Genomic DNA, 23,181 nt, shown 5'->3' with positions numbered 1-23,181 from the left:
AAAGTACAGCTGCCAACAGGAGTAATGTAGAAGCAGATAGCTTCACTCATTCTAGTGAAGCAACTTAAGTCACTCAATAAAGGCATGTCTTCTGGTACAGACTGTATATCAGTTAGGTTCCTTTCAAGAGTATGCATCTGTAATAGCTCCATATTTTGTAATCATTTACAACAACTTGTTCAATGAAAGATCTATACCTAATGACTGAAAAGTTGCAAAGGTCACATCAGTATTAAAGGAAGGAAACAGAAGTAATCTGCTGAATTTTAGACCCTTTAGACCCGTATCACTGACATCAATTTACAGTAGGTTTATCAAACACGTACTGTATTCTAACATTATGAAATACCTACAAGAAATGATCTACTGACATACAGTCAGCACAGATTCATAAAATATCATTCTTGTGAAACACAAATAGTTCTCTATTCACATGAAGTAATGAGCACTATTGATAGGGGATCTCACATTGATTCCATATTTCTAGATTTCCAGAAGTGCTGTCTAATCAAACTGTGTGCCTATGGAGTACCATCACAATCGTTCAACTAGATATTTGATTTCCTGTCAGAAAGGTCACAGTTTGTAGTAACTGACAGAAAGTTATCAAGTGAAACATAAGTGATATCTGGCATTCCCCAAGTAAGTGCTACAAGCCCTCTACTGTTACTGATTTACATAAATTTTTTAGGAAACAATCTGAATAGCCCTTTTTGATTGTCTGCAGATGGTGCTGTTGTTTAACATCTAGTGAAGGCATTAGAAGGTCAAAACCAATAGCAAAATGATTTAGTCAAGATGCCTGTGTGGTGCAAAGTGACAAAAGACTCTAAAAAATATAAAATGTGAGGTCCTCCACATGAATATCTAAATGAATCTGTTAAATTTTCGTTGCACAATAAATGACAAAATTTAAAGATTATCACTTCTACTAAATATCCAGGGATTACAATTACAAACAAACAAACTCAAAGCATCACACAGAAAATGTTGTGGGGAAGGTGAACCAAAGATTGCGTTTTATTGGCAGAACACTTACAAGATGCAACAAGTCTACTAAAGGCAACTCCCTACACTATGCTTGTCCATCCTCTTCTGGGGTACTGTTGCACGGTATAGAATCTTTACACCATATGATACACAGAGGATTTGAAAAAGTTCAAAGAATGCACTTCATTTTATATTATTATGAAATAGCAGAGAGAGAGTCATGATACAAGAGTTGGATGGGAATCATTAAACTAAAGACATTTTTCATTGTGGCAAGGTTTTCCCATGAAATTTCTGTAGTAGCTTTCTCCTCTGAATGCAAAAGCATTTTGTGGCTCCTCCTTACAAAAGGTGAAATGACCACTGTAATAAAATGAAAGGAATCAGAGCATCATGGAAAGATTTAGGTGTTCATTTCTCCAATATGCTATTCAAGAATGGAATGGTATCAGAATAGTCTGATGTGGTTCGATGAAGCATCTGCCAAGCACTTAAGTGTGAACTACAGAGTAATTATGTAGATTTAGATGGAATGTAAGAGGCTTATGAAATACAGCATTAGATCTCATCAGGACTTTGATGAAACGAAAGGCAGATGTCGAGGTCATAACTGAAACAAAGAAAAAGTTAAAAGCGACTGAAGATCTAGGCTACTATGCAATTATTTACAGTTGAGTTCAACAAAATAGAAGACAATATTGTATAGTCACTGTACTAACAAACAAAAAATGAAAAAACAAAATAATGAGCTGTGCATACATTAAGGAATATTTCAAACTGACAAGGATCATATAAATACCATAGATGTATATGAACCAGAAGAGAGAAGAAAGACATCTTTGACAAATTGCATGAAACAATTACTAAAGTTAATAATAACAGACCAAGTAGCATTAATTTGTGGAGATTTGAGTGCCCATATTAGAAATCTGCCTATACCCTTGGCAAAAATGAATGAATGACTGTGGTGAAGAACTCTGACAGTATGCAATAAATTAATACTAATTAATATATTGTTCCAGTGAAAAGATATCTATAAATATACTTGGAGCATAAGAGGGCAGAGGTTACTTATGGATTATATCAACACAACTTAAAAAATAAAAATAAAATATGCAAATCACAAATAGCTCAAGAGGGGTACAAATACACCTTCATGTGGTGGAACATGTTGCTGAGCACAACACGCTCAATTTCAATTGCTGCTTCATGACTTGAGCCATCTGGAAACCCCATCCCAGCACCAGCTTTTTTGGATTATACAGTTGGGAGATGCCCTTGCAATACCTCTTTCATCCCATAATTCTCTGGGCCTCAATCTCCACTAATACCTGCCCACATCCACTTCACTGTGTACCCACACACACTTCCCCATCATATCCCCTTCCTATCTTCTGTCACCCCTCCCACATCATCACACACTGCACAAACTTGTCAGTGCTGTTGCCCATGTGTCACATTCCTATCCCCTGCACATGCTGCCATCCCTGTCTCATACTCCTACTGGCTCCCTTTGAGTTTTCAGCTACCCTTCCCCAAACATCCCTCCCACCTTATGCCTCCTTTCTCCCCTTGCCTACTCCCTCTGACACAACCCTCATAAATCTGCAGAACTGCAGCCCCAACACTGTTTACTCAGCTGGCACAATGTCAGTTTATCTATACAGTTTGTGGATAATATATATTTTGTGTGTGGGGGGGGGGGGGGGGGGTCTGGGGGAGGAGGGGGAGGGGAGGAGGTGTCAGTATGTGTACTCTTAGCTCGAAAAAGAATTAAAAACAATTCGTCCTAAAGCTAGTGAAGCTTTCAGTTTTGTTTAGGTTCTTGTTAAGCATTTTGACTGTGACACAGACCTAGAAACTGATGTTTAAAAGACACACATTTTCTAATTTTCATTATTAATATTTTATTTCAGGTATGTTATATGTGTGGTAAAATTAAAGAACTTCAATCAAAAGAAAGAATTTTCAGTCAATAAATGTTCTTGTGACATAATATTTGTCCATTTGTGGGTGAGAGATTTATGAGTGAGAGTGAGAGAGAGAGAGAGAGAGAGAGAGTGAGAGAGAGAGAGAGAGAGAGAGAGAGAGAGAGAGAGAGAGGGGGGGGGGGGGGAAGTGAAGAATGTGCCTCCTGCTTCCCACCTATATTTTGGGTTTTTAAACACTTTAAACAAAGAACATTCCATTTTAAAGCCTCCTCTGCTCCTTAACAAAATGTGTTCAGCTTCAGTTGCATGTCTGTTACATCAAATGCACAATTCAGACCACTACGAACTGTTCTGCTCTTTGTGCAAGTAATTCTATGAGGCTTTTCAACCAACCTCTGAGATTTATTTTGGGTATAGTACTAATATATGATGAAATCAGCCATGATTTTGGCAATCAGTACAGTCTTACGTTACTGGTTCTTTTCTGTTTGCATTTATACTTTACATTTTGATAATATATCATCTCATTAATGTCATTACATATTTAGGTATGTAAATGCAATGAGCTATATGATGCACTTAAGGGCTCTGGTTGTAACTAACACTTATACATTCTCATGAATTGCTGTAATCTTTGTCAAAGAATATCCAGTCTCCAGCAGAATTGATTGTCTATTTAGTTTTTCATGTAATGCTGTTTGGCCTAAATTAAATGACCTCTCATGAAATGAAAAAGAGAAAAGGAAACAGCTAAACAAAATCACAAGAAATAATATGCACTAAATTTTACGTGAAATCTAATCTTTTAACTGCATACTACTGCAAAAGTTCAATGTTCTCATACCTACACATCTACGGCAATGGAATCATAATGTTAGTGATTGATCACAATATCTGCAGATGTGAGCATACCTTACTACTTCTGCAACAGACTTACCCACTGAGGACACCAAGGATTAGGTTCATGACAAAAAATGCTCCGAGAATAACCATTGAGATGAAGTATATCCACTGCCACGTATTTCCCATCGCATCTTCAATCTGTGTTAAAAAAATAGTTTTCATGTCTGTAACTAAATATGCAAGAAGTTTGTAATGTATCCCATATGCCATCTTGCTTTTTTACATGGATAAAGACAAACAGTCAGAGGACTGCTTCATATCAGAGTCATACACTTAATAATACTAAAACAAAACTGACAGCTGTAACTAAATCATTCTGTTATGTTAAGGACAAATAGAAATTCCCAAGTCAATAGCATTCTTTATAGATGGATTAAGTGGCTAGTCTCTTGAAAAAATTTTAAAATATATTCAATATTTACAGTTACCTTAATAATGATTTACTTACATCATACAAAACGTCAGTCCAACCCTCCAGAGTTATACATTGAAAAACTGTTAGCATAGCAAGGCCAAAATTATCAAAATTAGTTATTCCAAAATTTGGACCATCCCAGCTGTCTTCTTTGCATGTCATATTTGGACCTAGTTCAGAACACTGGAAACCACCTTCTCCATTTTTCCCACATGGATGTGGATCACGCATCATTTTATCTGTAAAAGTATTGTCTGTTTTTAAGCCAGCCATGTCTTTTCAAAGAATCACTAAATTAATTTGACAAAGGTTTTCAAAGTTAAACTAGACTCAAGTGTAGATAGAAAAAACTCCAACCTGCCAGGCAGCAGCAGACATAGTTATGTATAAAAATGTGATAAATGTTGTCTTACAGAATATAAGGTTCTTTCATTTGAAAAGATATAAATAGTATGGAGGAAAACATATTTTGTTCAGTGTCTCTTGCTATGTGGCAAGGGAATTTTGTGTATCTTTGCTTGCTTGTGGATATTTTAAAAATAATAAAAAATAATATTGTAAAAAACTATTGAAAACTAACAAATGTCACTCCCATCTTTTGATTCCCCCGCCAAAATACTCAGTCATCATCATAAAAATCAGCAGCAATCACAATGACAAGCTCCTATTATCACCCAAACAAATACTGAAAAGTGTATTTTGATTATGAAGAAATTTGAGTAATGTACTTGCTCATGAGGCAGTGGTTGAGTTGCCACAACTCAAAGTGCTGGAGTTCTTACATAATTGTTGACTACAAGTTCACTGAAATCAAATGCTCCAGTTGCCAGCAAAAATCAATTTAGCTGTTCTAGTTTTATTCACACAACCATACTCAAGGACACATGCCATCCAAATTTATGACATCTTAATAAATGAATATCTACACAAGAAAATTAAATGTTAAATGTAGTATCAGCACTGTGTTACAGTTTTCTGAGCATCACTTTAACATTTTAAAAATTTAATGGACACACTTTGAACAGATACAGTGTGGTGTCATGTTGCAACAGAATTTGTAAAATAAGTGTGAACAGTTATATGTACAAAAATATAATCAAGACCATTTAATGGAGACAAAAAGGAAATGATTTTGAATACTGTACTGTGATAGTGGACCTGAAGATAAAATTCACACTAGTAGTGCCAACAAGCCCCAGCAGGAAATAAATTTCTAAGTTAGCAAAAAACTTAAGTAGCAATAAAAAATGTCACAGCAGTACTTAAGTGTCATTACAAGCAGTTAGTGCAATAACAATTTGATGTTGAAATGACAACATTAATTTAACTGATGTTGAGCTCTGCATAATTCTTTTTAATGAAACTCTAAAAGATAAAACAGGGAATTTGTAAAACAACAGCACAACCCTCCTTCAGACCTAGTTATCTCTACTGAATAAGGTATTAAAAGCAATAGAAAAACGTTTTATCTATTTGTAACATAAATTTTATTATGCAAATACAGGATTTCTCAGCAAATTGTAAGGATTAATTCTTCTCAATAAATCAGCTGTGTAATACCTTCATTTAAGAGTGACATTTTAACAAATTTCTAACTTGTAATTTGCTGTTGAAGTGTCTGGCTCTTTCTGGACACTGATGTTTATTCATTTCAGGTCATTTCTTTCATCTCTTGGACCCAGATCAGTCAGGCCAGTAGCAAACTTTTGGACATGGGAGTCTCAGGTGGTGAGGTACTGGCCACACATAATGTCCTGAGACCACCTATCTGTCCTGCACATTGCTAGTGTTCTAATCAGGAAAAGCTCTAATAACCTCAATGTTGATGGGGCATTAAACCCAATCAGGGAACAGTCCTGGTGAATTTTTGCTAATCTGTTGTCCCTGGTGGACCTGAGATGGAAGGCACTGCCTATGTCACAGAGATTTTCATGCCATCTGTATTCTATGATTTCTCTTATCATAGAATCCCAAAACCCATGGCATGACACAGCACATTGGTTTCTTCACAGCAGAATGTGTACCTCTCAAAGATACTATGCTTCACTATTACCAACTTGCTGTGGCACAAGTTGACTTACTTCATATGTGACACACATCTCTGTGTGATGCAGCACTTTGTATGGTTGATGTATTGGTGGCCAAACACTAATGTGATGCTGTACGTGTCAATTCTCATTGGTCCTAAGGAATCTTACAGAGCCAAGCATATTGCTACTAGCAGAATCTGATAGAATCCAAAAATTCTGCCACAAGATAACAAGAAAGAAACTTGTTGAAATGTTACTCCAAAACAAAGACATCACTTAGCTTATTTCCTGAAAATCATTCACCAGTGTAGTTTGCTAAGAAAGCCTTAATTTACACATAGTTCACCTCCATAGGGAATAGGCCACACAAAGTTTGAAGCTGCTACTCTCTCTCTCTCTCTCTCTCTCTCTCTCTCTCTCTCTCTCTCTCTCTCTCTCTCTCTCTCTCTTTTAATTGTGCCTTTCTGCAACTTAATGTGTTGTATTTACAGTAAATAGCAATCTACCTTTTCTTACATAGCTGATAATCCTACATGGTGTTTCTTTTGTTTTATTGCAACAACAAATGAAGTTTTACAACTTCTTGGCATGGTTTTAGTAAAACACACACCCAGGACTTGAGAATATTTGGGGTTATATGACACAATTGGTAAGCACTGTATCCCAGACTACGAGCACAATCTTGTCTCTATGGTCTTCCAAAAATACAAAAAGAGGGAATCCCTCTCCAATCAATAGTGGATATGACAAATTCTCTAAATTACAGTTTGGCAAAACATTTACCACAACTGCTGAAGCCATTGGCAGGACAATGTCTCCACATCAAGAATTCAAGACAGTTTATGTCAATGCTCTGAGACATGCACCTGGACTTTGGTGATCTGCTGCTGAACTTTGACATCACATCACTCTTCACATGGGTGCCAAAACAAGACTCCCTACAAGTGCTAGAGAAGCACTGTGACATGAACACACTACAACTGTCGCAAAACACACTCACTACCACTTATTTTCAATGTGGGGATAAGTTCCATGAATACGAAGAGAGGGTAAGAATAGGCTCTTCACTGGCTCCACTCACTGCCAACTCATACGTGAATCACTGCAAAGAAACAGCACTTGAAACTTCTTCATTCAAGCCAAAGTCCTTCCACAATACATGGATAGAACTTCTGTGGTGTAGTCACGTGAGAGAAAACAGCATACACAAAAGCATGAGTTCACCATGGAAGTAGGGGGATAGTAATTTTCTACTTTTATTGAACACCGTAATACAGAAGAAACTGTATACTACACTCAGGCACATGGTATACCCCAAGAAGACACACACAGACTCATACGTTCACACTAACACTAGTGAACAGCTACGTGAAACATTCCGAAGGAGTGGCGACTCAGGGCCACACATAAAATGTTCTCTCAGGACAGATTGCCACAAGGAAAAGGAAAAGACAGAAGATTACAGCTAGGGCCTGACATTCCAACCACATGCTGGACTCCACACCAGTGAGACTGGCTGGGTCCTGGAAAAGCATAATATGAACAAAAGTTTTCTGTCTGTATGCAAAATTAGGGAAATGCTGGGCACCTCAAAAAATCCATTACAACAAAGGACAACTGACACAGACAGCATCATGTGTGAGTTTGACTACCAATACATCAGCCAATTGCAATACTGCATCTCACAGAGATGTGTAGAGCATGATAAGCATGTCCAAGTTGGCTACAAAAACAAGTCAGCAGTACTGGAGCATAGGATCATTGAAGATAACGCATTGAACTTCAAAGAAACAAAGATGCTCTATTGCACTAGGCATTTCTGGGATTCTATAATCAAGGAAATAATGGAAAACACACAAAAATCTAATGAAGAGAGACAGCAGCTTATATCTCAGCTTGCTTGGGATGATATATCGCAAAAACTTTGCCAGGAGTGTTCTTTGATTAGACTTGAATCGGATAAACAGCAGCATCCAACAGGACCCACACACTTTGCCAGAGGAGAAGCTTGTAAAAATGTCACTCCAAAATGAAGATGATACTCAACTTATTTCCCAAGATGAATTCATTAATTTTGTTAGCATTATTTTGCCAGTCAGCTATGTCTGTCTAACAAAGGAGAAATATAGTATGCAGATTCATAAATAATGTGTCCTCTAATCATTCATAGATTTCTTTATGTGTGCAATTACTTGGCTCAAACTAATTCTATCCATCACTGAAGGCTACCATTATACCTGATAATGATGACACATCTAACAAAAGAAAAACAGCATTCTTTGCACTCCTGCAGGCATAATCAGATACTATGGAGAATTTTTTTGACGAAAGTGTTCAAGATGAGCTGTAAAAATTACAGTTCTTATCAATGTGAACCCTCAGACAGCTTGAACATTCTGATTTATGTATTGCCTCCACTCATGTCTGATCTGAGACTGGCTGTAATTTTTCTACAGATATCACCAAGGATCAGAAACTCTGTACTTCCTTGTTGTCGATGATGAAGTTCAAATAACTGTACAAACTGCTCTTCTACATCTACATCTACATCCACATCCACATTCACACTCTGCAAGACACCATATGGGCAGTGATGGAGGGTACCTTGCACCACTCCTAATCATTTCCTTTTCTGTTCCATTCACAAACAGAGTGAAGGAAAAATTACTGTCTAAATGCTTCTGTATAAGCCCTAATTTCTCTAACCTTGTCTTTGTGGTCCTTATGCAAAATGTATTTTGGCAGCAGTAGAATCTTTCTGCAATAAGCTTCAAATGCTGGTTCTCTAAATTTTCTTAACACTTAGCGTGCGGTTGACATAGTATTACGGCGCTTACAGGAAATCAAATTGTGCGGTGGATGTAATATTACATCATGTCAATTACGATGATTTTCCATGGTATCAAACATATTTTTACGGCTCCCAGAATCATCTGTGAGATCGGGAGGCTTCATAGATGAGTAGCTGTGTCACTTGAAAAATTATTGTCTCTTGTGTGGTAGGCTTTAGGTGACATTCGAGTACTCTCTGTTTTGTGCATTTTGTTTGCTTCTACGTTGATTTTGTGCTCAAAACATGCAGTGAAGAAGAGAAATGTTTGGAGAAAATGATAAATGATTTACGAAGCCCTTGACGAGTCTGTAGATGATGAAAATGAAGTTTGTGATGGTGATTCAAATTACATATCATCTGAAAATAGTAGTAACTTTAAGCTTTTTTGAACATGAGTTGCTGCATATGCTTATAGTGTTATTTTCACAGATTGTGTTGTTATTGCAGATTCTCCTTCTGGTACATCAGAAAATGAATGCAAGAATTAGAGTCCAGTGAATTTCATGTTCAACTTCCAACACTTTCCCACACACCACAGCATCATCAGCAAACAACCACACATTGCTCCCCACCCTACCTGCCAGATCATTTACGTATATAAAAAATAATGGTAGTCCTATCACACTTCCCAGGGGCACTCCTTATGATGCCCTTGTCTCTGATGAAGACTAGCCACTGAAGACAACACTCTGGGTTCTATTACTTAAGATACCTTTAAGCCACTTACGTATCCTGGAACATATACCATATGCTCATACCTTTGTTAACAGTCTGCAGTGGGGCACCATGTCAATTGCTGTTCTGTAAATATGGGATCTGCCTGTACCCTTCATCCATAGCTTGCAGCATATCATGTGAGAAAAGGGAAAACTGAGTTCTGGACAAGTGATGCTTTTTAAAACCGTGCTGATTTGTGGACATATGGTTCTCAGTCTCAAGGAAATTTATTCTTCAGTATATTTGCAATGTTGCATGTATCAGTTTTATGGTTAACATACATTTTGTAGTATTACCTACCTGTTGTATTATCATAACACGTGTTATGCATCTTTCCTGAGAATAGTTCCAGGCCTATTATTGCATAGATTATAATAACAAACAATACCAGGAGAGCAATATGTAATAAAGGCACCATGGCACGAAGAATTGAGTTTAGCACAACCTGCAGACCTGCAAATTAAAGAAAAGGCCATAATGAGTGACATAAAAAAAACAGATTATATTCTTAAAATTAAGGTAAGTCTATGCACCATTGTGAAAGGACCATGATCTTCCTTCTCAAGTATGTCACCAGGCATCAATGATCCATTTATAATGCTTATATTAGCCTTATATTAGCAAACACTGGTACCCTGTAAAGGTCTACAGTGTTTTTACTCCTCCTTTGTTCACCTTACTACTGATCTCCTGATCAGACCAGGCAGCAATAGCATTGGGTTTTGAACATAGTTCTGTGCTTTTATGCTATGTACTTCAGAGAGAGTTGTTGCATTCTAGTGCTACTATGGACACACTAATAATCTGTAGTGTTTTTGGAACATATATTAAGAAACGTATTTCTTTCCTTCATGTTTGTCTACTTTGCACTCTGGTTATGTCCTCGTGGATAAGAACAGTGCACTTCCTTTGCCTTTATTTTGTAATTTCTGTATTTTGGAACTTCCTTGCAACAAGCACTATCATGTTTAAAGAGTTTCATGAAGTGACTGTTTGGTTAAGTGTTTCAGTGCCAGACTATGGATCCAAGGTCTCAAGTTTGATCCCTGGTTATTCCCAGCATTTTTATCTATCATTTATTACTTCTTTGATCTTTGGCAAAGTTTGTTGATGTAAATAAATGCTGAGCTACATCATGGTTAACAATCTACATTAACTTGAAGGTCCCCTTACAACTGGCTGGGTTGTCTTGTTTCTCATGGCCTTTATCCTATATCTTCATGGGATCGACACGTTAATTTTTTGGATTTGGGAATGTTAGTTGTAGACGGAGCCAAATACCTTTCCTGTCACCACCCCTTCCTTGCCAGGACTGAATTTTGGTACCCTTTCAGTCCGTGTCTAGTGAAATCCCTTGTGAAAGTGTGCAAATATGTTTTGAATGTTTGCAAATCATATAGCTGAAGTGTGATGTGGGTACCAGCCTGGTATTCACCTAGACTGTCATGGGAAATTGCCTAAAAACAACACCTAGGCTGGCCAGCACACTGACCCTCATTGTTTATCTGCCAAGTACATTAAATCTGTGGCTGGTGCACCTCCCCACAACCTGGAAGTCACACTCATATGCGGTTATCTGGGCAGGTTACAACTGGCCGTGTAATTCAGTTCTACAGTTGGAGCGAGGCAACAGCATGCCATCTCCAATAAAACCATGCTAGTACAGCACAGTGGTGTTCGAGCCAACCTTCTGGTTAATTATAGCTTTACCTTTTACAAGTTTGACCTACTTATGAATCTGTAAGCATGTTTCAGTTGTTTTTAATGCAGCTGAGTTATCGGAGTTTCAGAAGATTGTCTGATACCTTTAGCTTTCAATTCTTTGGAAAGTGGTTTCAGTTAAGAAAAATGTGCAATAAAATTATGTCCAATCAATTTGTGTGCATTTTCACCACATGAAATATTTTTTATCATGCACAACTAACTGCACTTTAGGGAATTATTATTTAGAACTACTACACCTATTACAATTGGAAGAAATGAAATGCAACTTTTCTCCTCCAAATACATATAACAATTTATATGCATAAAATGCATATTTCTTTGTTTGTCCCATGTGTATTCCTATATCATTCACCTGAGGGCAATGAAACTGGTATGAGCTGTTGTGTGCACACCTGTGAAGGTTTCTGAATTTGCACAACCAATTTACAGTAAGTTGTGCATGAGTCATTTCAACAAATGTATGTATTTTACATAGATTAGTGGCAGCTCATATGTTTTCAGAGTGTGAGTGCATGTGTGACGCAACTGAACTGAATGAAATACAAGCAGTGACTTTTCAGTTCACATGTGGTATGAACAGTGGTGTTTACTGAGAAACTCCAGTTGCCTGTTGACATTAGATATGGATTACAGTCATTCGCTTTTGTTTTTCCAAGTAAATGTGTAATAGTTGTCAAAAATCTTTACTTTCATTGGAAAGTAAATTACGCCACCCAAACAACAAAAGTTTGATCAAGATATACAGTCTATAGCACAAATGATAAAGGCATCATGAGTATTGGAAACAGGCAAGCAATTGGAAGCAAGACTGAAAATGGCACAAGTATTCCATGCTCATGCCTGTTTGTCTGAAACAACTGAGCAACATGATGCAAGATTAATACTGCTTGATCCAGACAAACACTGCATGCTGACTTCCATCTTAGTGCATTCCATTAAAATGCTAATTATGAATAGTCTTCATGCAATTGTGGTTATTGAAGAAATTGTTAAATTATGCACCCACAAATTTAAGAATGAAACACCAAGAATGTGCTGCAAGGATGGAAATGTGAAACTGCCAGAATTACATTCACCATTAACATCATTATCAACACTGGTATCAGGTGTGACTAGCCAATCTAAACATTTCTTGGCAAACATATACAATTTGTTTTCAAATGACATCATTTGGTGCAACAAATATTGTTTGAGAATTGCATGATAACATTCAAAGTTCATAGGCAAATTTATCACCACGCAGGATCATTACTGTCACTGCCAATAAACATCATGGAATTCTTCAAATTTAGTCCATGGGAAACACTGATGAACAAGATGATCAACACTGTTGAGTCAATATGGGCACTCAGTGACAAATTGTCACTGGATTACAAACTTTATTCAGTCATCACAACAAATTAATTCTATTGTTCAGAACTGTCTTTTAATAAAGGCCAGCTGATGAGTACAAAGTTGTAGTTAGAGTAGACAAAACACTTGGTGGCCAACACAAAAGACAATAAAATGCACTGACAACTGATGAAGTTGTGATCGTTATAGTTCATATAGAATTTAACTTATGTAATACAGTTCTTCATTGCATAAATCATGATGTTCGACGAGCCTCAGAAGCTCACCACACGTATGATGGATTTCAATATCGGATTTTATTTTGGCACGGGGAAGATGAATCTCAGTAACAACAAACTGAGAAATTCATAAACAGATGAGGAAACAAATAATAAAGTCAGTGTCATGAATTACTATACACTGATTGATAATTTCTGAAAATGCTGATAATCCTATCATGAAAATTTTGACAATTGTTCCATCAATAAATCATCAATATGTATGTGAAAATGAAAAACAAATGACTCGTCTACATTCAATTAAATCAGATGAAGTTGTGTTCTGAAGAGTAAATTCACATATGTGGTGCAGTTGTTAATGGCAGTAATGTGAATATCAGTGAATTAGGAGAAAATGGTCACAATATCGGCCACGTTGACAGGGAGTTAATGGGATATGCATGAATATCGACATGATGCAATGACATACATTTGTGCATATAGCCACTTAGATTTTTTTATAGATTCACATACAATCCTAAATGGGATGAAATAAAAGAACATTTGTTAACTGAACAATCATCATCGGACTGTCATATTTTAGTGCTCGTCTTAAAAAAAAATTGAAATGTTTGATGGGTTTCATTGTTAAGCATCATGTTTATAGATAAACACACAGATGGATGTATCCTATTGAATGGCAAGAGAGAGGATTGCCACATGCAGACATTTTGATTTCTTTGAACAAAAAAGTCACACCATATCAAATTGATCAAGTCATCTAAGGAGAAATACCCGATGTCAGTACTATTCATACTCATCTGAAGCTGTCACCAAACATGATTTACGGTCCATATGGTTTTCTCAACAACAATTCACCATGCACATCTGAAGGGAAATGCATGAAACGATACCGAAGAGGTTTACTTGCTGAGACTATCAATGTTAATGATGGATAAACGGTATATTGTTGATGTTCAACTGGAGATGGCAGTAAATCCATCACTTTAAAACAATGATATTCAAGTTGATAATTGTTAGGTTGCACCATATTCAATGTTACTATTGGAAATGTATAAAGCATACACCAATGTTGAATGCTGCAATTTTGTGAAATCGATCAAGTACATTTGCAAATACGTCAACACAGGAAGTGATATGGCAGTTTTTGTGGTTGGGAATGTGACAACATCTATAAATGAAATCAGTCAATATCAACTAGGACCCTATATTAGTAGGGTGAAGCAGTATGGTGCATTTTATCACTTTTGATCTGTGAATGAAATCCAACAGTTTTTCATTTGGCAGTGCAACTTGAAAATGGATAGCACCTGTACTTGACGACTGAAAATGTATATGCACTGACACCAACAACATTAACTGCATGTTTATCACTGTGTGGTGATATGTATGATAAGATGCTATTTTACTCTAAGGTGGCAACATACTGCACGTGGACTGCATCAGCTAACAAATATCGATGTTGTAAACAACGAAAAGTAGTTGCAGGACATCCCAATTTATATTCAACCAATACCTTGGGCTGTCTGTACTCGACTCACCCAAACAATGCAGAATACTTTTACTTACAGTTATTCTTAACAACATAGGTAGACCAACATCCTACCAGGAACTGAGAACAGTGACTGGTCAAGTATGTGCCACCTACCATGAAGCTGGCCAAGAATTAAATCTCCATAATTATGCACACTGGGACATTACACTCACTGATGCATTGAATACTGGTCAACCACAGCAAATGTTGATGTTATTTGCAATCATACTGATAATGTGCTTCGCATACAATCCAAAAGATCTTTGAGAAAAGTACGAAGACTACATGAGTGAAGATACCCTGAATCACTTGACTGCTACAAATCAAAATTGAAACATTCATTTCACGCCAGACACGTATAATGAGACACTGATTTAAACTGACAACATACATTTGGCAATTGCAAACAGGCACTGGTTGGTTGGGAATGGCTAAATCCCTATTGATCTGCAAATGACATCTCTGATCATGATTTGCAATGAAAAAGACATGTTGATGTCAATGAATTGGGTATATTCATTCAAGTGAATCTTTTGAAATTGGTTTCAGAACAACACATACTGTATGACAATTCTGCATATAATTACAAGCAAAAGCAGTGGATTTTGTTTCTTAGATGCACCCGGAGGCATGGGAAAAAGTTTTCTCACCTCACTTATTTTGGTAACCATACAATCATTACAAAATATTGCACTGGCAATTGCATCATCTGGAACTGTGCCAACTCTTTTGGATGGTGGCCAAACAGCACATTCACCACTGAAACTGCCACTGGTAATACAAATCACTCAGATACCAACTTGAAATACCAACAAAAATTCAGGAATGGGTAAAGTGCTCCAGTCATGTCAACTAATAATATGAGACAAATTTACTAAGGCACACAAAAAGCATCAGAAGTGGTTCATCATACAGTCAAAGATTTGAGAGGAAAGGAACAGCTCTTCACTCACTGTACTGTTTGGTGATTTTCAACAAACTCTACAAATTATACTACGCTCAGTAGCCACTGATGAACTTAGCGCATGTCTCAACTACTCAGTATAATGGCGACATGTACAGATGCTCGCTTTGTTGACCAATATGCACGTTTAGCTACAACACAAAGCATCCGCCAAATGTTTCGCTATACAATTGTTGGATACTGAGAATGAGAAAATGGTAATTGCTGAATCTACAAACTGTATCACACTGCCAACTTCTATACAATCACAGCAACCATAGATGAATTGATTCACAAAGTTTTCATAAATATTGCACAGAATTATAAAAGCTGTCAATGGCTCATTGCATGTGCTATATTAGCAGCCAAAAACAATGATATCAGTGCCATCAGTTTCAGCATTCAAAACAAAATAGGAGACAAAGCAACAACTTATCAGTCGATCGATACTGTAATGAATCTAAATGAAGGTGTCAATAAAATTATCCAACTGAATTCTTGAATTCATTTGATTTGTCAGGTATGCCACTGCATGTTTCAACATTGAAAATTGGCATGTCTATCATTCTTCTCCAAAGCACAAATATACTGCAAGTCTGCAGCAGTACCACTATTTCAGTGGAAATGATGAACAGTATCATCAAAGCTACAGTTTGAATGGAAATTTTGCATGAGAATATTGCCACACATTCCAACAATTTTGACAGATATGCCATTCAAATTCAAATATTTGCAGTCTCTGGTGCAACTCGCATTTTCAGTGGTCATCAACAAAGCACAGGGAGAACTTATACAAGTGTGTGTACTAAATTTAGCAAATCTGTGCTTCTCATATGGACAACTGCATGTGGCCTGCTCACACATTGGAAAATCTTCTCATTTATTTTTGTATGCATCAGATTAAAAAAACAATTGTTCTCTCCAAAAGCACTCTAATAAACAGATGTTAAATACAAACTCTTCCTTTGTTTGAGAATTATTGCGACACATTCCGGGTACCCAATAATAACAAAATATTTTGTTGCTTCTGACTTACATAGAGAGAAATGACCATCATGATAAAATAAGCTAAATCAGAGTTCACAAAAAAGTGTTCATTTTTCCACATTCTGTCAGAGAGTAAAATGGAAGAGAAGTAGTTTCAAATTGTCTTGCATCCTTTGCAAGCATGTAAGTGTAAACTGCAGAGTAATCATGTAAATGTAGACATATGCAATCTTTCAAACATTCTAGTGCTGTATGTGACAAGCAAGTTACTATCTATCAGTTGTATGAAAGGAAAAGTCAGTCTACATCTGCATCTACAGGGTGCATCAAAAAAATGTACACACACTTTGAACTGTCATAGACAATTTATTTCCCGTTCTACAAGGTTAAATATCTGTGAGAAAGTAATGTTATGTTTCTTCAACAGGTGCCAGCAGTGGCAAGGAAGTAACTGCAACATGGCGGACGTGCGTTTGAGCTTTGAAGTGCGGAATCAGATAATTAAGTGGTACTGGAAGTTTGAGAATGTAGCTGCAGTTCGAAGACAGTGGAGAAGTGCGTATGATACAGAACCACTTTCAAGGCTAACAATTACACGTCTACGAGACAAATTCAAAATTCATGGAACAGTGTGTGATGTGCATAAAGGTCGATCAGGGTGATCTCGTACAGCTACAAGTGATGATTCCACAACTGCGGTCTTGGGACTGTTTCAGTGTTTGCCTAAAAAATCTTCAAGGCAAGCGGCACGTGAGAGTAATGTAAGTGCTAGTAGTGTGCTATGCATTCTCAAGAAAAGCAAGTTTCGTGTGTACATTCCAAGGCTGGTGCAACAGCTAAGTGACAACGATCCAGATCAAAGGTTAGAATTTTGTGAATGGGTTCAGGAGATGGAAAGACGTGAACCAGGATTTATGGGTGGCATAATTTGCTCAGATGAAGCCCAATTCAAACTCAATGGAACTGTCAACAGGCACAATTGTGTATACAGGGCTGAAGATAATCCTCACATTACAGTTGAAAAGGCTGTGAATTTGCCTGGTGTAAATGTGTGGTGTGGTTTGTCTGCAAGGGGACTCATTGGGCCTTTCCACTTTGAAGGTACTGTTACTGGAGAAACGTACCTAACAATGCTTGCTGACTCCATATTCCTTGCCATTTGTGCATTATACGGTACTGATGAGTTTTATTTCCAACAAGATGGCGCCACGCCGCACTATCATAGGGATGTACGAGCATACCTGGATCACAATGTGCCAGGCCAGTGGATAGGAAGCAGGGAACCAATCGAGTTTCTTGCATGCTCTCCAGACCTCACGCTGCTAGATTTCTTCTTATGGGGCACAGTAAAAGATGAGGTTTACAAATGTAAACCACATAACCTGGACACACTTTGGAATGAGATTCAGGTGGTGTGCACAGAAATCAGTGGTGACTCGTACTCAGAAATGTATTGATGCTGAAGGCCACCAGTTTGAACGTTAATCACATTTGCAAAGTACATTTATTTTTCCAATTGAACTTTAAGCTTTCCATTTCCAGAAATTTAATATTGTAGAAAGGGAAATAAATTTTCTATGACACTTCAAAGTGTGTATACACTTTTTTGACGCACCCTGTATATAGATACTCTGCAAGCCACCATATGGTGCATGGTGGAGGGTAGCTTGTACTACTACTTGTCATTTCCTTTCCTGTTACACTCACAAATTGAGTGAGGGAAAAACTACTGTCTGTATGCATCCATATGAACCCTAATTTCTCGTATCTTATCTTCATGGTCCTTACACACAATGTGTTGGAGGCAGTAGAATCATTCGGCAATCAGCTTCAAATGCCAGTTCTCTAAATTTTCTCAGTAGTGTTTCTCAAAAAGAGCATTGCCTTCCCTCCAGGGATTTCCATTTAAGTTCCCAAAACATCTCTGTAACACTTGCATATTGTCTGAACCTACCAGTAATAAAGATAGCAACCTGCCTCTGAACTGCTTCAACATCTTCCTTCAATCCAGCCTGGTATGGATCCCAAACACTCGAGTAGTACACAAGAATGGGTCACACCAGTGTCCTAAATGCGGTCTCCTTTACACGTGAACCACTCTTTCCTAAAATTCTCCCAATAAACTGAAGTCAACCATTTGTCTTTCCTACAACAGTTATCACATGCTTGCGCCATCTCATATTGCTTTGCAACGTTATGCCCAGATATTTAAACGAGTTGACTATTTCAAGCAGAACACTAGTAATACAATATCTGAACATTACAGGTTTGTTCTTCCTACCCATTTGCATTAACTTACATTTTTCCACATTCAGGGCTAGCTGCCATTCATCACACCAACAGGAAATTTTGTCTAAGACCTCTTGTATCTTCCTACAGTCACTCAACTTTGACACCTTACCATACACCATGGCATCATCAGCAAACAACTGCAGATTGCTGTTCACTCTGTCTGCCAAATCATTTATGTATATAGAGAACAACAGCGGTCATATCACACTTCCCTGGGGCACTCCTGACCATGCCCTTGCCTCTTATGAACACTCACACATCAAGGACAGCATACTGGGTACCATTATTTAAGAAGTCTTCGAGTCACTTGCATATCTGTGAACTTATTCTATATGCTTGTACCTTTGTTAACAGCCTGCAATGGGGCACCTTGTCAAATGCTTTCTGGAAATCTAGAAATATGGAATCTGTCTGTTGCCCTTCATCCGTATTTCTCATTATATCACATGAGAAAAGGACAAGCTGAGTTTCACATGAGTGATGCTTTCTAAAATCATGCTGGTTCATGCACATAAGCTTCTCACTCTCAAGAAAGTTTATTATGTTCGAACTGAGAATATGTTCAAGGGTTCTGCAGCAAACTGAAGTAGGGATATGGGTCTGTAATTTTGTGGGTTTGTTCTTTTACCCCTCTTATATACTGGAATCTCCAGTGCTTTTTTCCAGTCACTTGGGACTTTGTACTGGGTAAGAGATTCGTGATAAATGCAAGCTAGGTAAGGGGCGAATGCTCTAGAGTACTCTTTGTAAAATCAAACTGGGATTCCATCCAGATCTGGTGATTTATTTGCTTTCAAATTCTTCAGTTGTGTCTATGCACCAGGTATGTTTATTAATATGTCAACCATACGGGAGTCAGTCTAATGGTCAAATGACAGTATGTTTCTACAATTCTCCTGTATGAACTATTTCTTGAATGTGAAATTTAAAACTTCATCTTATGTTTTGCTATCTTTAATTGACACACCAAACTGAGCAACAAGGGACTGAATGGAAGACTTTGACACATTTAGCTATTTTGCATACAAGCAGAAATTTCTCAGGTTCCCTACCAGACCTTTAGCTAAAATGTGATGGTGGTAGTTGTTGTTTGTGCAAAGATCTTTTCACAGATGCACGAATCTCTACTAACCTTTGCTTGTTGTCATTTATGTTTCCCTTTTGAACTGAGAGTGCAACAGCTTCTGCTTCCTCAGCATCCTCTGAATTTTGTTATTAAATGATGGTGGGTCTTTTCCATCTTTATCCACTTACTAGACATGTAACTCTCCACACCACATTTTACAATCTGCTTAAACTTTGCCCATAATTTCTCTAAACCCACTTCACTGGAACTAAGTGCTTATCTGCTCTGTCTAGCAGAAACACTCTCCTAGCCTTCTTGACTGATTTATTATCCTTCATACTAACATTGTCGATAAGGTCCACTCTGTTTGTAGCTACAAGGTCTAAGATATTTCCAGCGTGTGTGGGCTCCCAAGCTTGCTGCTCAAGACAATTTTCAGAAAACATGTTCAAAGTATTTTGCATGACTGTCTGTCTGTACCCCTGCAATGAATCCATACATATCCTAGTCTATACTCAGCAGGTTGAAGTCACCTCCAACCAGTACTGCACAGTCTCAGTATCTACATACTATTGACTGTAGACTTCCTTTGAATGACTCTAGAACAGTCACAGCAGAATCAGGTGGCCACTAAAAACATCCTACAATTAACTTGGTTTCACCAACACCTGTTATACACAACCAGATGGCATCACTATCACACTCAACTTCAACCTCAATAGAGACAATATTTTTGTCAACTGCAATGAACACTCTTCCTCCTATGGCCGCTAATCTGTCTTTCAGATATACATTTCCTTAATTGTTAAATATCTCAGAGCTTTCCACTTTGGGTTTCTGCCAGCTCTCAGTCCCAAGCATGATTTGAGCACAAGAACTTTCCTGGAGGGCAATAAATTTGGGAAGTTTATTATGAATACTTTGACAGTTTACTGATAAAATTGTGACAGTTGAAGTTTCTTTACTCTGAATACTGTTTGACTTCCCTTGTCGCATATTGACTGATGAGCATTCATCACAGCACCTCAAGCTACTGCCTAGTCTAAAAAACCATCACGTGCATTCCACAAGTACTCTGCTACCAGAGTAGCTGCTTCTTTTGTATAGAGCACCACTGACCTATTAAGGGTAGTCCAGCAAATCCCCACACAATAATGCAGCTCTAGAATCCTGTAGCCAACCCTTTGGTTGAGACCCTCCCCTTGGTTCCATACCAAAGGACCCTGATCAACTCTGGGAATGATGTTCCAAACTGTAAGCTTCAATTGCACCCTGCCCACGAGGCCAGCAGTCTTCACCACCTGCACCAGCTGCCTGTACGAACTGAGCATCACCTCTGGACCCGTGCAACAGGTGTCTTTGGTGCCAACGTGAGCCACAACATGCAGACAACTGCACCCTGCATATTTGATAGCCACAGGTGAGTCTACCTCCACATCTCAGGCAAGGTCCCCCCGGCAGGCATATCATGTGCACACTGGCTTTCTTTCCCGCCCTGAGTGCTATCTACCTAAGGGGCTCCATAACATGCCTAACATTGGAGCTCCCAATAACTAGTAAACCCCTCCCACTGTGTGCCTGCTCAGACCCTGTTGAAGAAGCGGCCACCTCCACTCACAGGGTGAACGGGTGAAGCCAGGTGACCAGTCTCCATACTGGCCCTCCGTCTTGAGTAACGTGAATGTGTTACCACCTGCCACTCATTGTGCTGTGAGGGCAGGTCCACCACATCGGATACACTGGGAGATGCCTCAGAAGCAGAGCCTGTGGGTGAAACAGGTGACACCTGAGGTGTCTCATGCAATGCACCAGATTCTCCGCCACCACTATACACACACACATACTGAAGGAAACTGACCATAGTCAAAAACACCTTCAGCTGTTCACGAACTGCAGTCGAGGCAAGTAATAAATTATGAGACATAATTATGGTCAGTACTTACTTTCCAGAATCCAGAAGTTTAGCACTACCACTACACATGCATAAAAGTGTGTATACTGGCAGTGCTCAACATTTAGAATCCCGAACTTAAGTACTGATGACAATTACTCGCAGTTTGTTAATTTAATCTGAAGTTGCTATAACTGAAGAAAATATCAGAGATCTGGAATTTAGAATTAGTAGGCTTCCATCTACTGCCTTTCTTAAGCAGTCTGCGGGCATCCTTTTGTATTTCCACAATTTCCACACTGCAGTGGGTGTTCTCAGTGTAGCCATTGTAGGCCCTGGGCACCTGAACTAGAATTTAAAAGAACAGTTGCTGAAGAGAAGACCGAGATATGACAGGTATTACCCAGAAACTCAAAAAGGGTAGCAGAGGCCATAAGAAACTTCTATTTAGCATTAGCAGAGGTACAAGTAAATCATTGAATGTCATAAAGGCACGCAAATATGATAATGGAAATCTCGTTAGAAAAGAAAATGGCATCAGAGAAGACGTGAAGGACCATTCTGACCAACAACTGAATGGAACGGATGAAGACCATGACAAAGAACTAGATATTCAGACCTACAGTGAGGAGCCTCCCATCAGCTGGACAGAAACAGAGACAGCTAAAGAAAATCTCTATGTGCAGATGAAATGAATGTGGACATAAGGCAGCAGGTGCCCAGGGCCTACAATGGCTACACTGAGAACACCCACTGCAGTGTGGAAATTGTGGAAATACAAAAGGATGCCCGCAGACTGCTTAAGAAAGGCAGTAGATGGAAGCCTACTAATTACAGAAGAATAACTCTGCTGCTGCACGAGCTAAAAAGTCTAGAAAAGATTGAGAGAGATCATAGGACTGCACCTGGAAGAGGAGCAGTATGGCTTCAGAAAGAAAAGATCAACAGGGATCTAACTTTTAGTCCCTGCATACAGATGGAAAAATACTGGGAGAAATGCAAGAACCTGTTAACTGTGTTCTTAGATGTAAAAATGGCATACAATAGTGCTGCAAGGGAGCAGATCTGGGAATGCCTGAAGAAGAATAATGTACTTGAAGGACTGATAAGGAAAATTCAGATGCTATAATAGTACTATACTAGCTGTGTGCAAGTTGGATAGGGATGATCTTCACTATTTCAGACCGAGAGTAGAGTTCAGCACAGCAGTGCACTGTCCCCACTACTGTTCATCACTGTTATGGATGATATAACAAAGAAAACCAAAAAAAAGTTTTGGTGAACTTCATGCAGTTGCATTTCCTTGTTACTTCATTATCTGGGGTGAAACAGAGGAGGAAGTTCATATCAGAT

The 23,181-nt window shown here is 38.2% G+C and overlaps 1 protein-coding gene across 1 annotated transcript in view; it reads right to left on the bottom strand.

The window, feature by feature from the left end:
• LOC124721524 (muscle calcium channel subunit alpha-1-like) overlaps positions 1–23,181 on the bottom strand; it is an 857,532-nt gene that overhangs the window by 455,786 nt on the left and 378,565 nt on the right. Inside the window, exons 6-8 of the mRNA XM_047246542.1 lie at positions 10,120–10,272; positions 4,273–4,478; positions 3,859–3,962 (exon numbers count right to left, since the gene is read on the bottom strand). Coding sequence (XP_047102498.1) covers positions 3,859–3,962; positions 4,273–4,478; positions 10,120–10,272 — 463 coding nt within the window. The remainder of the gene's footprint in view (positions 1–3,858; positions 3,963–4,272; positions 4,479–10,119; positions 10,273–23,181) is intronic.

The sequence above is a fragment of the Schistocerca piceifrons genome, chromosome X (assembly GCF_021461385.2).
Source record: "Schistocerca piceifrons isolate TAMUIC-IGC-003096 chromosome X, iqSchPice1.1, whole genome shotgun sequence".
Classification (NCBI taxonomy): domain Eukaryota; kingdom Metazoa; phylum Arthropoda; class Insecta; order Orthoptera; family Acrididae; genus Schistocerca; species Schistocerca piceifrons.
This window is presented reverse-complemented; position numbering and strand designations above follow the sequence as displayed.